The sequence below is a fragment of the Phycomyces blakesleeanus genome (genome assembly GCF_001638985.1).
Source record: "Phycomyces blakesleeanus NRRL 1555(-) unplaced genomic scaffold PHYBLscaffold_18, whole genome shotgun sequence".
In the NCBI taxonomy this organism is placed as follows: domain Eukaryota; kingdom Fungi; phylum Mucoromycota; class Mucoromycetes; order Mucorales; family Phycomycetaceae; genus Phycomyces; species Phycomyces blakesleeanus.
In genome coordinates, this window is record NW_017265151.1 from 990,844 (window position 1) to 1,006,750 (window position 15,907).

General features: G+C 34.1%; 6 protein-coding genes across 6 annotated transcripts; 3 read left to right on the forward strand and 3 right to left on the reverse strand.

Annotated features, from left to right (window-relative positions):
- Positions 1-1,581: 1,581 nt before the first annotated feature.
- Positions 1,582-2,062, reverse strand: PHYBLDRAFT_148586 (hypothetical protein; the record flags this gene model as incomplete). The annotated part of the gene is made up of 2 exons (XM_018432112.1): positions 1,582-1,700; positions 1,780-2,062. 2 exons carry the CDS (start codon positions 2,060-2,062, stop codon positions 1,582-1,584), a joined length of 402 nt encoding a protein of 133 aa, XP_018288709.1.
- Positions 2,063-2,645: 583 nt separating this feature from the next.
- PHYBLDRAFT_69492 (hypothetical protein) lies at positions 2,646-4,527 on the reverse strand (the record flags this gene model as incomplete). The annotated part of the gene is made up of 6 exons (XM_018442102.1): positions 2,646-2,968; positions 3,002-3,101; positions 3,265-3,534; positions 3,682-4,182; positions 4,249-4,370; positions 4,464-4,527. The coding sequence occupies 6 exons, from the start codon at positions 4,525-4,527 to the stop codon at positions 2,646-2,648; spliced, it is 1,380 nt and encodes a 459-aa protein (XP_018288710.1).
- A 1,081-nt stretch (positions 4,528-5,608) lies between these two features.
- Positions 5,609-6,291, reverse strand: PHYBLDRAFT_171416 (Homeodomain-like DNA binding domain-containing transcription factor; the record flags this gene model as incomplete). The annotated part of the gene is made up of 3 exons (XM_018436591.1): positions 5,609-6,014; positions 6,141-6,152; positions 6,197-6,291. 3 exons carry the CDS (start codon positions 6,289-6,291, stop codon positions 5,609-5,611), a joined length of 513 nt encoding a protein of 170 aa, XP_018288711.1.
- A 1,557-nt stretch (positions 6,292-7,848) lies between these two features.
- Positions 7,849-9,474, forward strand: PHYBLDRAFT_115349 (hypothetical protein; the record flags this gene model as incomplete). The annotated part of the gene is made up of 8 exons (XM_018428454.1): positions 7,849-8,352; positions 8,472-8,529; positions 8,625-8,721; positions 8,796-8,893; positions 8,981-9,067; positions 9,142-9,222; positions 9,305-9,380; positions 9,441-9,474. 8 exons carry the CDS (start codon positions 7,849-7,851, stop codon positions 9,472-9,474), a joined length of 1,035 nt encoding a protein of 344 aa, XP_018288712.1.
- Positions 9,475-10,899: 1,425 nt separating this feature from the next.
- PHYBLDRAFT_69489 (hypothetical protein) lies at positions 10,900-12,027 on the forward strand (the record flags this gene model as incomplete). Its single annotated transcript, XM_018442101.1, has 2 exons — positions 10,900-11,354; positions 11,427-12,027. The coding sequence occupies 2 exons, from the start codon at positions 10,900-10,902 to the stop codon at positions 12,025-12,027; spliced, it is 1,056 nt and encodes a 351-aa protein (XP_018288713.1).
- A 1,085-nt stretch (positions 12,028-13,112) lies between these two features.
- On the forward strand, positions 13,113-15,832 carry PHYBLDRAFT_69488 (hypothetical protein; the record flags this gene model as incomplete). Its single annotated transcript, XM_018442100.1, has 8 exons — positions 13,113-13,120; positions 13,234-13,280; positions 13,356-13,384; positions 13,663-13,678; positions 14,232-14,244; positions 14,925-15,003; positions 15,343-15,412; positions 15,786-15,832. 8 exons carry the CDS (start codon positions 13,113-13,115, stop codon positions 15,830-15,832), a joined length of 309 nt encoding a protein of 102 aa, XP_018288714.1.
- Positions 15,833-15,907: the final 75 nt, after the last annotated feature.

Sequence of the window (15,907 nt, forward strand, 5' to 3'; positions counted from 1 at the left end):
AATCCCAAAGGTTTTGTATCAAAAAAGAGAAACAATACAATATTTCTGGTAATTTAAAGCATTACCCAACCTAGTTTTTTTTTCAATGGTGTCTAATAATTATTATAGTTTTAGATACTTTTGAAATATTATATACTTGCAATTAAGGGGTAATCAATGCTGTTTAATACATCATGTAGCCAGAGTAGAGTTCTCATCAATTATTAAACCACAATATTATTTATGATCCGATTTTACAAGTGGTCTAGTCAGCTAATGAGCTTAGCTATTATAATTAACTATCTTCACATCACATTTAACCAAATAGCAGAAAAATAAGGCCGTAGGTGAATATGTACAGCTAATAAAGAGAACCAAGACATAGATATATAGAGAAATCACAAAATGTAAAACCGTGCTTTTAACACTCTCCAAATAAGAATTGCTAAATATTTTAAATTATAGTGGTCTATTAAACACAATACTTTGAATATATGATCCAAGAGAAAGAAATTCTTTTAGGATTGGGTGTACGTTAGCCTTTTTCGACTATTGAATAGCTATTTGCTTCAGATATTTAACTGTATATCTCAACGAAGGACCAAATCATTATTGCTGTAGAATCGAAAGCACCCTTGGCAATTATTCGACCTTGTTCATAACCAAGTCACCATGGGCCTTGAGTAAACTGAAGGTGTAATTAGATTATCTTTTGTTTTTATTATATCCTTAACAGAACCCCCAGTATATAATTTATACTAAGTAGTATGTAATAGCCGGCTTGTCAATGTCAATTAGACTTTAATAAAAGGATATGATTCGATCTTTTCAGTAGTATTTATTTGCCAAGCACTTTAATTTTTATTTATACATAGCTACTATCGATATCTAAATATCTTAAAGAGTAAAATTCGGGGCTGTCTATTATGTTTTGCACAATAAGCTCTAAACATTTTATAGTAAAGTCTCCTTTTCTTGGGAACTCATCCTCATACATTCAATTATTGGTATAGCCTCATTTTAATAAGACTCGTGCTTAAATTTGAAATTCCACCTCCTACCGTATTATGATAATTCAGATGATATACATGTATACTTATCGCTTAATGTTGTTATGAGGTGCGCGTATTTTTTTTTAGTAAAAGTTGCGTCCCTTTTATGTCTACTTGTACAAGCAAAAGAAAAATACTTTCTCTTGTGTCCTCGAACAAAAAGTGCACAGACCAGTTTAGAGTGACCTACAAATCGCTGTTATAGAATTTTGTACTCCATCTTTAGAGTTATTGCTATACCGATCAAGATCAAACCCTTCATTACTTCTTTACTTCTTTGCTTCTTTACTTTACTTTACTTCACCTTACAAAGTTGACTTCATAAGTACTCTGAGTGAATATTATTAGCTGTCTCTTCTGCCGTAAAACAGTTACACAAACCCAGTAAAAAGAATATATAGCTATGTCACGTTTGCTCTGACGTGAACATCTAAGACTGACAGAAAGCGCAGTCCTAAACTTTAATCGCAGATGAAAAATTTTCTGTTACATATAGACCTCCTCCAACGCGCGTCGTTTGTTTTCTCCTTGAGCAATAACAGTCTCGGTTTCATAGTGAGGCGTCTCTTGCGACCGTTGCAGGGAGATTCTTCCATGCTACAAGCATCGGAAAGTGAAAGTTGTTACTCGCCAGCTCAGTTAATTCTGAGAAGTCGTGGGGCATGGTCTCTTTTCATTTTTGGAAGGACTACTGTGTACATCGCATCGCCAATGTGGAATCATGATGCTGGGGGGAGGGAGGTCTAACCTGTGGTGAGATGTGCTGGCTCTTCACTGCTAACCTGACTGAACTCTTTAACGGCTGACGGTGAAGCTACTGGTAGTCGAATGAGCTGGACCTTATCATCACCTAGTGGTAAGTTCTCTGGCGAGTTCGCACCCACATTACTCGGTGACGAGATGTGGGGCTGGATGAACGGGTGCTTTCCGTTGGTTTGCCACCATTCCAGCACCTCCTTCGCTACCAAGTCAGGTTTACGTCCTGGAGGAGATTGAGCCGCGTAATGCGGGGGCAAAGAACTTGGTGTCATGCTTTTTATTCTTTTGCTCATGTAAAAGAACATTAAGTGAAATTAAATCAAATAGAATAGTTTCTTTATGTATATCTTTAAATAAATAAAGTTTTTTTAACTAGTATCGTCTCCAATAAAAAAGACACGCTTTTAAACCTTTTTTACTTGATTGGAGAAGTCAATGTTGTAATTAGGAGGACTCATTTATAAAAAAAATTAATCTAGTCAATCAAATCTGAAGATTAATAAAATAAATGTTTGTATATTTTAATGTGATATGGATAACTTTGTCTAATTGTAAAAGTTTCCTTTGTCTATAAAGTGTATAATGATACTGTCAGAATAGTTTTTCAAAATGCTGATGGCTTGAAATGTATATTACGGAATTTGGCTTATTCGGATGAACATTGTGAATAGCAGGCATTGGTGAGAGAAAGAGGAACGTCTTATTTTCTGTCGGTTCAGATTTGAAACAAAAAGATTCAAAGGAACGAGTGGCCGCTTTTTCTTTTGTTTTTTGTCTTTAAAATAGCAGTGTTTGTTTATGAAAAAAGAATACTTCTTTATAAAATACAAAATAATACATGTGTAATGTTTTTTTTTATTGAAATTGGGTATTCATATTTCTAAAACTATTTCTATTTCTATTTCTAATATTATCTATTCTATCTAACAATTCTTTAACACAACGAGTCATATCATTTATCTCTGACACATCAATGTCAGAAATTGTTTGCATGTGTTTGAGATTGAGCCTTTGATGATGAAGTAAGGTGGTGTGAGTGATAAGGTCTGCAATAGACGTATCAACATCATTTTGAGCACCTACAACATCTTCTCTACTGTCTTCTTCGTCAACAATCACAACTTCTTCTTCTTCTTTAGCTAACACTGCGGGTCTTTGCATTGCCAAGTGATTGGCATCTTTTTGAATTGTATATAAGACGTTAATCTTACAGTATCTTTTGAGAAGAAATGCATGCTTGCAAGGCACTTGCCGAGAGATGTATCTGGGACACGAACAGCATTCGATCAAATCATTTACAACAGTGATAGACTATCATGTTGTATTATTTGTAAAAGACTTGATTTGCTACTTGCCACCAGAGTCATCCATACTAGTACTAATCACATTTAATGGACTGATGATCATAGAAGGGAGTATGTCATCTTCTATCTTGGACGCAACAAATTCATTTCTCGCAAGTTCGTTTTTCTACCGGTCTCATCTTTCCATTGTTTAAGTGAATAAAATCCACTTCTTGTTCGTAGAAATACTCTACATTGTTCATAAGGTCAAACAAAAGGCAATCCAGTCTTTTGATTCTAGCACGGCCAAAGTAGATGGTCTTGAGCTGGTTATGCCATGACTCGATGTAGTTATTCGTCAAATATCTTCTATGTGAGTCATCGACATAAGGGCGCCCCCATCTTTTAAGCAATACTTCGCTTCCAGTCCGTCGTGTTTCGAAGTATCTCAAGAAGTGTAGCTAGTCGGTTATATCGCGTTTGAAGTCAAGGATTCTTGTCAAAAATATTTCTTCGTTCGACTCCATCAAGATATACTTCAGCTTGTTTTTTAACTCCTGCTTGTATGCTGCCAGCTGAGCTGATGTGAATTACGCATCAAGTCTTACTTTGTTGTCGAGGTTTGTTTGCCAAGCACGAAGAATATGGAATTTACAATAGTGAATTGCAACGTGAGGAAATGCAGATGTAATCGCATTAACTTCGGAAATACTGCAGTCAATGGTGATATTCAAAGGATGGAAGTAGCTTCTCTCACGAAGATGCACAAGCCATTGGCTGATCGGCCTGACTGTCTGGTCATTTATAACCATGTAAGCAACAGGAAACCCTTTTCCAGTTACGTTGTGTTGAGTCACTAAAGAGTACATGGCCTCTCCACTTCTTGCTGATATGCCATGAGTAGCATCAAGGCAGAATGATGTGGCTATTCTCGTAACTCTCACTTGGACAGGCGATTGAAAGCCAGAGGCGAAAAGATTGCTTTCAATGTTGTTGACACCAAGGTCTCCGGTAAAAATGCAATAATTTCTTTCTGGCAATTTCTCATTCATCCAGTTAGCAATAGATGCCTTCTCATCAGAGTTGAACATATACAGCAGATTTGTCATCTATTTTATTTTATTTTACCAGAACTGTTAAATATGAACTTCCTTTTATCTTTTTTTTTAACACACCTTCTTCATTCTATTGTATATCTTTTCGTAGTTTGGTTTTCTAACACCAACACCCCAGCTGTCAATCTGTCGAAGGACAGATATTCTTGCGCTTCTACAGCTGCTTCCACTTCTCAGTTGATCTTCAATCAACTTAATAGCCTCAAACGGCAAGGGCAAAGTTCTGATCTCTTATCTGTCTCCAGGAACATGATTGTTATGGTCCCTTGTCATACAGAAAGTAACAATAGTAGGGGAGTTTTTGAACTGCTTTATTTTCAAAGCTCCATTCATCCGCATGCCTTTGATTCTTTTTGTGCAGGGCGGGAATCTCGCTCTGGTATATATATGCTTGCACGATAACACTGACGTGTTTCTCCAAAAATATATTCTTTTGAATCAAGACGTCTTTTTTTTCCATTTCGTTGAACAAAGAGTATTGATTCGGTCAAGACAACGACTCCATTCACTAGCTTTTACAGGTACGACTACTTTAAAAGGAAGCATCTTAATCCCCTCTAAAGACGTGTTGATTTAAACATTTTGAATGTTTGAAATATCGTAAATAATGGGGTTGGACATGTTGAGATTGGGGTTTAATTTGTATTCGAAATAAAGAGAAGGAAAAGAGAAGGAATAAAAAAACCCCCAATAGAAAATTAACTTTTTCAAAAAGCCTCAAAAGGTCAATTTCAAATTTGAGCAGGCAGAAAATAAGGCGTTCCTTGAAGAGGTATCATCTTTTGCAAAAATGAATTTAATACAAAACGCTTCAATATAATTATAGAGAAGACCATGCTTAATAATTCTATTCAAGGATTTTTTATTAAATTTATTTTTGCAAAAGTTGAATCTTTTGAAAAATACCGTTATACATAGATACTTAAGTCCGATAGCACCATACATGCTTCACTAATCCTTGTCATGAGCGTATCTTTTTCCAAAAACTTATTTCGCTTAACTTTACTCTTGACGACTGACCAGAACTGCTCAATCGGATTTAGTTCGGGAGAATACGGAGGAAGATATACTTACCTATATCACTTGAGCTGTGGATAGGAGCGTTATCCATGACAAGGTAATGTCCCTTCATATTGGGATACTTGTCCATTTCATCAAGAGTAGCCTTTAAAAAGCTCAGATGATGCCCTGTCACTGTTCCTATGCTACAGCCATCAGTTTAACGTCCAATCTTTCTCTTTTTAATGCGTTTTGGAACTCTCAAACTGACATTGATTAAACCAGTTGCAGATATTGCACCTAAAATCGATGTTGTGTTCGCTTTAGTTGTAGGCACTGTAACTACAGCGCGAGTTCCCTTCTTTGACCAGGTAATACCTCGTTTCAAATTGATATGAAAGACTGACTCATCAAGAAAGACTCAATTTGTTGTGAAATCCAAGTCGGTTTGCTGCCACTTTTGTACCCAATGGTACCTTTGTTGAATCTTTTCTTCGCTGTTTCTTTCTACAGGCTGGAATTGTGCCTGCTTAATAGATAGATTGCGCTCAGTTGCCATAAAGCTATAAATAGTGCTGCGAGAAGCGTTAAGACCCGCAAAAATTTGTGTCAAACTTTCTGTCACTTCAATTACAAGAGCAGAGGGATTCTCATCAATGTAATTTAAAAGAAACTGCTTATGATCTTCTCCAAGAATACGACGCCGACTTGACTTTCTCTTCTTTTCGAAGATGCTTCCAGGGTCTTCGTAATAACGTTTAACCCATCTCTGTGCTGCTCGGACATGAATACCCAATTCATGCCAAGAAATTCTATTGGGCAATTGACTAAGCAACAAGTGAAAATAAATGAAGTTTGTAATGTGAGCACGACTTTATTTTTGGATCAGTCGACATCATTGTTGAACACGCAATTTTTTTGCACGACATCAAACTCAAAATCAGCAACTTTACTTTCTGAAATGACTGTATATGTATAACAATAAATCACAAAATAGCCTTTGTAGTACATAACTATCTTGGTAAATCGAGTTTGTATGTCTAAGCAACTATGTGTCAAGGCAGATATTTCATTAATCATCCTTAATAACTGTTTTACCCACATACTGACTCTTGATAGTTTGTTAATTAAAAAGTCTGAATACCTTCAAGCCATAATCTAATAAGCATTTAGATGAGCTCTATACACTCAGATTTTTATATACATATCTTTTAAAGACAAATGTATTTGTTCTTTGGCTATTTTATTTCTTAAATCTCAAGGTATCGAATATTCAGCGAATATGTAAGTTCCAAAAAAAAAGTAGCTTGTCTCGTACATAGTATAAAACCCCCAGTAGAATTACCTAATATATTTAAACTATGTGTAGAAATATCTTTTGGTTTACAAGTGTAAATTTGTACCACAAAATAAAAAATAAAATAAGGTGAGCATATAAAAAAAAAATACCCATATATGACAGCTAAAGGACTTTTAATGGAGACCTATTTTCAAATATATGTAAATGAAATATAAACCGAAAGTTGTACAGCTCATATAGTTTAATTGAGTATGCTTTTTTTATAACATAGCTTACGATCGAACTTCAAGTCTATTAATATAATGCTACCGACGTCTGTGCTTTGTTAACTCTTTATTATATACCAGAAAATCAATTTATATATTTGTATATAAAAATTATAACATCAATTGTGGTGCTTGCATTTGTGAACTCAAATTAAGATTTATTTTTTCTTCCTAACACCGTTCTTTTTCACATAAGCAAAACATGATCCCAAATGGTTGTATTTTAACCAATGTCATCTATATATGTGCAAATATTAAGCACTAATGTGTATAAGATATATATTTGGATAGTAATATATTACCAAGGTGGCTTAGATATTGTCTTGAATAGATTTAAAGTTTTTGCTGTTAAAGAAAATTACAGTTATATTCAGTTTATTGCATAATAATATTCTATTTCACCTATAATTGTCTTTTCAACTCAGGAATATTTTCCGTATTAATTTTGAAAGGCTGTACTGATATATTAGAGAGCTTGTTACTTGTATCAAGGTAATATTTATTAGTTGCTCAAAATATCAAAGTTAGATACTGGTCCAAAAAGAAGAGGAATATCATATTCATATTACACAATAGTTCAAAAAACATGTACTTTATTTCACAGATACAAAAAAACAATGAATACCAACTTACTAAAGCAAATTTCTATTAGCTAACATTGTACTGATCGTGTGTATTTCATCTGGATACACATATTAGACACTGTGAATTTAAAATGAGCTTCACATTAATCCGAGAGTAGATTTTTCAAAACGTACGTAGCACACTGATTCCAATGACAACCTTAATATACCTAGAACATGATTTATTCTAACAAAGTAAACGATTACCAAGCATTTGAGAATTGAATAATGTGTATGTACATACTGCATGACTTGGATGTGGTAATACAGTAATGTTACTAAGATTTCAAGTTAAATGAAATGAGTATGGTGTTCTTTACATAAAAAAAAGTATATATACTCCTAGTTAATTTGATCTATATCTACTTCATTATAAACATATTCTCCTTAATAATACGCAATACTAGCCATGAAGATTACTCAATTGTCCGTTCTTTCCATCTCTATTACCCTGGCCTTTCTTAATGTGTCGATGGCCGCCCCGGTAAATGAGGGTCGTGCAGCCCTTGTATCCAGAGATTATAGTCTTCCTCCTATAATCAAAAGCCGCGCAAATATCTTGGGAAAATTTCCAAAGGTCGACCTTACTGCCGAGGCTACTGCAAAAGCCAATAATGGACCTCTTCCTGAAAATGTTCAAACGACCGATGGTATTGCTGTCAATGCAACCTCAGGTCCATCTCAAGCTCAGACCTTGGCAGCCATTGGTAATTCAGTCAGCATTGCTACCGAAGTTCAAGTCCAAGACCTTAAAGTTTTCACTCAATTATCTGCCAATGTCTACTGCCGCGTCGTCGTCCCTCTTAACCAGTGGGCTTGTGCTCATTGTTCTAAGGATGAGACTCTTGTTAGTACATTTTTTACTGTATTAATTGATACAAACGGCTTTATTACCAGAAATGATAAATCAAAGACTATCAGTCTTGTCTTTAGAGGTACATACATATATGCAAATTTATATATTATTGGGACTAATGTACTTTTAATATATAGGATCAAACTCATTCTAGAATTTCTACACTGTGAGATATATCTGTTTTACTCTGTGCCTGCTGAATGCAAAGTAATAAGATACACTCAATTTTTATCTTTTAGGACTTTGACTTTATCACTGTAGATTACTCTCCTGTAAAAAATGCCAAGATTCATGGCGGTAAATTCAAGACAGAAACAAACGAAACGTTTATTTATAAGGAATCAAGCTTTCAAGAATTCCTAATGTGTTTTTTTTTATACATTTTTATAAAGGATTTTATAAAGCTTACTTGGATGTTCAAGAGCCTGTTATTTCTAAGATGATTGAGCAGATAACTGAGTATCCTAACTACAAGGTTGCAGTCTCTGGGTAAGAAAAAAACCCAAAAAGTATAATTTTTAGGACCAATATATATTAACCAAGTATCTACCACTTACTGTTAGACATTCGCTTGGCGGCTCTCTTGCTGAGATTGCTGCTATGGATCTTTACCAACGCGACACTCGTTTCAATTCCACAAATATAGTACTCCACACATATGGTATATAAGATTATGTGTATTTACCGACTATTATAGTAAGGGATAAGTAGTTAACTTGTTTTTTTTTTTAAAAAAAAACCCCCCAAGGTCAACCTCGTACTGGAAACTCTATCCTTGGAAGCTACTTTACTGGAACTGGAATTGAATACAAGCGTACAGTTCATGATCACAATAGTAAGCCCATAGTTAATTATACAGCCTGATTTCTATAGAATTTAATGATTATTATTATCTGTCCAAATTTATAGTGATCCCCCATCTTCCCCCCCTTTCAGTCGATTACATGCATGTTGGTACTGAATACTGGGAAACCGAGACTGGACCAGTCAGTAAGTATTTTAGAAAATTTGTTTATGATTCGGATCAATAGGATGATATACGAACTAATTATTTATCGTTATTTTTTAATAGAAATTTGCACCGACTTTGAGTCTATCAAATGCTCCAATTCGATCGTTCCTTTTACTAGCGCAACAGATCATCTATCGTAAGTTCAATCGATAGATTATCCTATTTTTACACAGCTTACAGTTGATATTTTCACTAGGTACTTTGGTATCAACACTGGACTCTGTCTATAAATATTTGATATTTTTTGTACATTCCAGAGTGTTTATTTAACTCTGAAGTATATCTTTAACCATTATTTTTATCTATTCAATAAATAACTTATTTTTATTCTCTCCACAATCACAATTGATTTTAATGACTCTAGTGCATCTATAACTTGTATACAACATCATAGAACTTATACCCAGTTCAAATAAAAACACAAGATTTGTTTAATATACATGATCTCTTTTTGTATTACTCTCTTGAGCACTGCTTTAAAAGTCTAGTAAATAATACTTTTTATGCAATGGTATACTATAGCCTTGGTATTATGTTATATGGACCAAAGGCATGCTTTTTATTTATATGTTTTAAATAAAATAAACCCTGTAAAGAAGTGTGATATTAAGAGAAACTCTTCAGTATCTTTAAATGTAAAGATCTAGATCCTAGATTTAAATATTGTTTTTATATTTCTTTACAGATACTGCTAAATACTATTTTTTGGGAGAGAGAGAAAAACACTTTCATATTATGTCTAAATTTAGAGACAAGCTAATTCTTAAAGATAGTACTCAAGTTACTCTCAGCTACCATGGTCCGTTTTTGGAATATGCTTACGCAAAAAAAAACCTTCTTCTGCGGTGGTGAAAGAATCCTGGTATGACTACACCAATTTAGCGATCCTGATCCTAAAAAGGGGTTTTCCTACGTATAATTTAGACGACAAACGGACAGGTAAAATGTCTGGATCGAGAATAGGCTAGGAAAAGGATAACAGGTCGAAATGTGGATGAAGACCAGAACCGAATACAGCTCTCTTATACACAATTACCTCACATCAACTACTTCAATACCATCACACCCAGAAGTTTTGCTGACTCTCCAAAAGCAGGAAAAACAGTTTCACTTCAAGCTATTTGTCCTATGTGTTTGAATTATTTAGCCAAAAATCTTTTCACTGATACAACAAACAATAATATAATTATTTCTTCAATATGGCTACTCCATAACTCTTTGCTTTAGATGAAATGTTCTCCTAAGACTACATTTTATTTTATTTTATTTTATTCTATTTTTATTTTATTTATTTTTTAAACAAAGCAAGCATTAATTTCTACATTGAATTTAAACATTTACCAAATATATTATGGCACTACAGGGCTTACTAATATGAGCTTTGGTTTAGCTGTAAAGCCAAAATTTCCAGAAAATTGTCCTGTAGAAATCCTTTACAGAATAAGGTTTTTAAACAAATACTTATCCAACTGACGTATATATACTATTATCTAGTGGATAAATTCAATATAGCCGGCTGAGTAATCATTTAATATATCATTTTAAAATAGCATTTTTCCGGGAAGCTTATTAAGCATCAAGTAGCTTTGTCATATATATAAGCCCTAGAAAAAACAAAAATCTTCCTTTTATACTATCAAAACACTTGTCTTGCAATGTCTTTAAACACTCAAGTTATTTACACAAAACCTCCCACAGGATTCCCAGTGGTTGGAGAAACTGTCAAGACATCGAAATCCACCATTGACCTTGATGCTCCTCTCCAGAAAGGCGACATCCTCTTGAAAAATCTTGTGCTTTCTATTGACCCTTATATCCGTGGGTGTATGCGTGACCCTGCAATTGCGTCTTATGCTCCAGCCTTTGAGTATAACAGTGTCCTGGCAGGCGATACTGTGGCTGTGGTACTTAAATCTGACAACCCAAAATTCAACCAAGGCGACCTGGTTTGCGGCAGAACAGGCCTCGGATATTTTGAAGAATACTCGCACGTCAAAGGAACCTATGCAGATAGCAACTATGTGGTGCGCAATGACTCCAAAACCAATGGTCTTCCATTGTCTTACTATGTGGGTATTTTGGGTATGCCTGGCCTCACCGCATACGTTGGGTAAGCCTATAATGATCTATTATAAAAAAAAACACACACCTTTATTAACCTGTTTATCATTCACATATCCAGCCTTAATAAATATGGCAGACCACAAAAAGGTGAGACTCTCTTTGTATCGGCAGCCTCAGGTGCAGTCGGTCAAATCGTTGGTCAGATTGGCAAGACACTTGGACTCTATGTGGTTGGATCAGCCGGCTCCGATGACAAGGTCGAATACCTCAAAGAGCTCGGATTTGATGGTGCTTTCAATTACAAGACTGAGAACATTGATTCAAAGTTAACAGAGCTTTGTCCCAATGGTATTGATATCTACTTTGATAATGTGGGAGGTACTATGCTTGAGCATGCTCTTGATCATGCCAACAACTTTGGGCGTATCATTGGATGTGGCATGATATCTCAGTACAATACCCAGGACCAATATGGAATACGCAATCTTATCTATGTTGTGTCAAAGCGCTTGTCATTTGATGGGTTCGTTGTTCTGGACAAGGAGAACATGGCATACGAAGAAGAATTCATAAAAACATGCACACAGTGGGTTCTGGAGGGCAAAGTTAAGTATAGAGAGACAATTGTTGACGGAATCGAAAACACTCCTCAGGCAGTACTGGATGTTTTCAAAGGTAGAAACTTTGGAAAGCAAATAGTCAATGTCGCAAATTTGTAAGCAGTTTAGCTGGAAGTATTGAGAATAAATAAAAATTGCTTTTTTACACTTATTTCTCGTATAGACTCCCATAGCTCTATTTCTTAGCTCTTTTTGATTACAAAAGTATTCGATTTTTATTTATTTTATGCTGCCAATATGTTCTGGAGTTACATTGAACCTTTGATCCGATTAAATATGTGAGCTAGACAGGGTTTTCAGAAAAAGAAAGCTCTAGGGAATTATTCTAATATACATAAAGAACTTTACTTTCTGTTTTAGTTTGTTCGGTCACCTACTATGCTTGACTACATAGACGATGACTTGGAAAAGGTCTAGAGCAAGTTTACTAAAGAATATACCACCTATAAAAACCTTGGAGTTTTTCATTATAAACGGTTGCTATAGCTGGATAATATGCAGAGAAAGTGTGTATCCTGGTGGTATTCAAATTTGAGCATTAGAAATTGAATACAAGAGGAGCATAAAGGGTACAAAGTCAAGATTGTGTTATACGACATTTATTTGCACCATGGTGTAAATAAGGAGCCAGTCTTTATTCAAAAGCTAAAAATTCAGAAAAATATACTACCAATAACAAGAGTAAATATGCCGTATATCAAGACTAGCTCTTTCAAATAGAGTCTTATTGTAGAGATGATACTCAGTAAAACGCTTGACCAGTTATATATATGTATATATATTATCAAAATTAACTTTTTTTTTTAATTACCCTTTATTTCCACCATATGTCTTTGTTATTTCTTCAAATTTTTGGTGGCAATTTTTTGACAATCTTCTATAAATGATGCTTGTTTCTGATGAAAGAAAATGCGAAAAAGCCTTTGGCCTTTTGGCACACCTGGTTTTAAGTATAGTATACATTTGATAAGGATCAAAGAGAGAGAAAGCAAGTAAAGGACAAAAGAGGTTTGTGGATTAAAAACATGCGCGGGCTTTAGAAGGCTTGAATCAATTTTTCTTTCTATTACCTTGCAAAAAATATTTTCCATTGTCTAAAATGTATTGTCGGTCCACAATAAAGGGATATTCTTATTTAAATACAAATTATACACCTGTGGAGAACAATAAATTTAAAGCACAAAATGCACAAGTAAATTATGAATATTATGTTTAGCGAGCTGGTTATAGCTGATATTTATTATCCTAGCAATGCTTGCTTATAAATAATGTATTATTATCATTACCTTTATTTACTTTGTCGAGCCTGTATTTTGCCGCTACTATTCTTCTACCGAAACATAAACAAAAAGGTAAAAGCACAAATATAATACTCCTAGCTTGTAAGAAAAAAATCTTCTTCTTCTACAAATAAACTATAATAATAGTAAGCTATGAGGATATCATTGAACTAAAGGTAAAATCCTACTTATCATCATAATATCTTGTGCTGACAAGTGAATTGATCAATTTATACGAAAGAATTAATAGCTGCGTATTATATGTATCTCTAAAATTCATATCTTAATTTGTTTGTGTTTGTGTTTTGTTTAAAACTGGTGGTTGGCTTATACATACAAATTGTGATTAATATTTCTTTTCTTTTGAGTACCATAACACTAACCTAAGCTTGTAGATAATGTTGTAAGTAAATAATATTTATTTTTTCTCTTGAAACACCAAATTATTGTACAGATGTCCATAGGACCTGGTTAGATAGATAAGATATCAGCTATACTAACTGTGTGAGATGAGAGTGCAAGCGACTAGAATTTTGACTGGGTTTTTGGACATCTGATATAATCAAGCGTAGTAAGATGGATGTAATCACAAGCAAAATGAAGGAATCGAGAAGATCTGTGATTTCTTTGACTTGTTTATTATTTGGGATGCACAAGCATGGGAACTGTAACCGAAGATTTATATTTGTTTTCTAAAGTCTAAAATAGATAAAAGATGGGTCAGTGAAAAGATTGACTATCTTGTGACCAACTGACCCATTGACCCACTGATTAACCAACCGACCGACCGACTGACTGAATGACTGACTGACAGCCTTAAATATTCATATGTCGGGTACCATGCCCGAGTAAATCATATTTTCTTCTTCTTTTGGTGTAGAGGATTATTATAGTTGAGCTGGCTTTGCATTCTATTGAATGCAGTACAAACAACCTTAAATTTTGAGGTTTGTGATCACGAACAAAGCAAGAATTATATATATACATATATATACATATATATATGTATATTAAATGAAAAAGAGATAAGCTCGAGGTATAAAGAACAAAGGTGTTGATATTTTAAGGCCGAGTAAACTTGAAAGAGCGGCTTTGTTTGAAGAAAGGCTAAAGATTTACCGTGAATTTGGCCATGTCTGCTTGGTCTAATAATTTCTTTTGTATTTCTTATTTTATCCTGTATCTTTTTCTTGTGTACCCCGGACCCTGGTTGGTTTTTTTTTTCCTTAATTTTTACCCCAGGGACCAAAGGGAAATACTAGCTTTCGAGGCCCGTCATTAATATTTGACTCCAACCAAAGGGTTTTCCTTTATCTTATTTTTTCTGTTATGAATATAAAGAGGTATTATGTATTCTCTCTCTTTCTGTGTGTCTATACAGTCTTTTTTTTTTTAAAAAAAAAAAGCGTACTAATGATAGTCACAATATTGTTCGAAAGAATATATATATATAAAATATAGGTTGGTCAGCATTGAACCCTGATATATAGTTGATATGATATATATTTATTCTCCTCAAATATACAGATAAATATAATACTTTGCTTCTGTAGCTCCGATTATAGTAGCAATAAAAAAATATACATAAAAGAACAACAACCAAAAAAAAATAGCTGCTGTAGTTCTTTTTTAACAAGATATGAAAGGCAGTACTTTTTTCCTTTAAGGAATTTTATTATGGATTTAATATGTGCCATGTACATAACAATAATGCAGCCACAGAGATATGGTGTGTAGATGGAAGGGTGAACAGGGTCCTGTGGCTACGTCAGGTACCCAGACAGGGATTGGTTATGTAAGCAGGAAAACAAGAGTCCAATACTTTTCTTCTTCTTTTTTTTCCTATTCCTAATCCAATCAGCGTATCATAGCCCTAGTTTTTCCTCTTCCCCGTAACCCACACATTCATTTGCCTTACTTTACTTTGTTGTGCTTTACTCTATATCATTTTTGTGATGTCACCAAGTAAATCTATAGCAACAATTTTTGTTTGGCTATTCAGATTTGCATTTGTTTTGCTGGATTTTGAGTGACATGGTTTGTTTCTTATTGGTGTGGTCATGTTAACCTCACCTGTAAACTGTGCCACAAAGATTGAATGAAAACCCAACGGAGTTCAATACACCTAATTCAGGGTCCTCTCCTACTTGGCTTTCCAACCAAAGTAGACTACATTATTAGCATCAAGTATATCAACCTAACAAGTACACACATATGACAAGTGTATATAATTTTGGTCATCAAAATCAACAAATAAATTATATACTTAAAGAGCATCTTTGAATTGTATTTACTATTGATTAATGCTTTCATTTGTATAAAGAATATATATATATATATATGTTTTTTATTTAAAAGAAGCATTAAAATCAATAAAGATCAATACAACTCTTGTACTACAAGACTCTCGCAACTTCAAAAAAAAATTCCCTTTCTCCTTTCCTCATCCCCCCCCCCCCCCCTTTTTTTTCATTTTCTTCTCCCCCAAATTCTGATACTGAAACTTGTATTGACTCTACCATTGGAACCCTTATAAATATCTGTATATATTTTTAAATAAAATTGTAATATGAATAGAACTAGAACTAGAACTAGAACTAGAACTAGAACTAGAATTAGATTAAATTCAATTGAATTGTATTGTTTGCCTCTACTATTTTAAGGAATCCTTTTCTTCTTCTTCTTCTTCTTTTTATTCT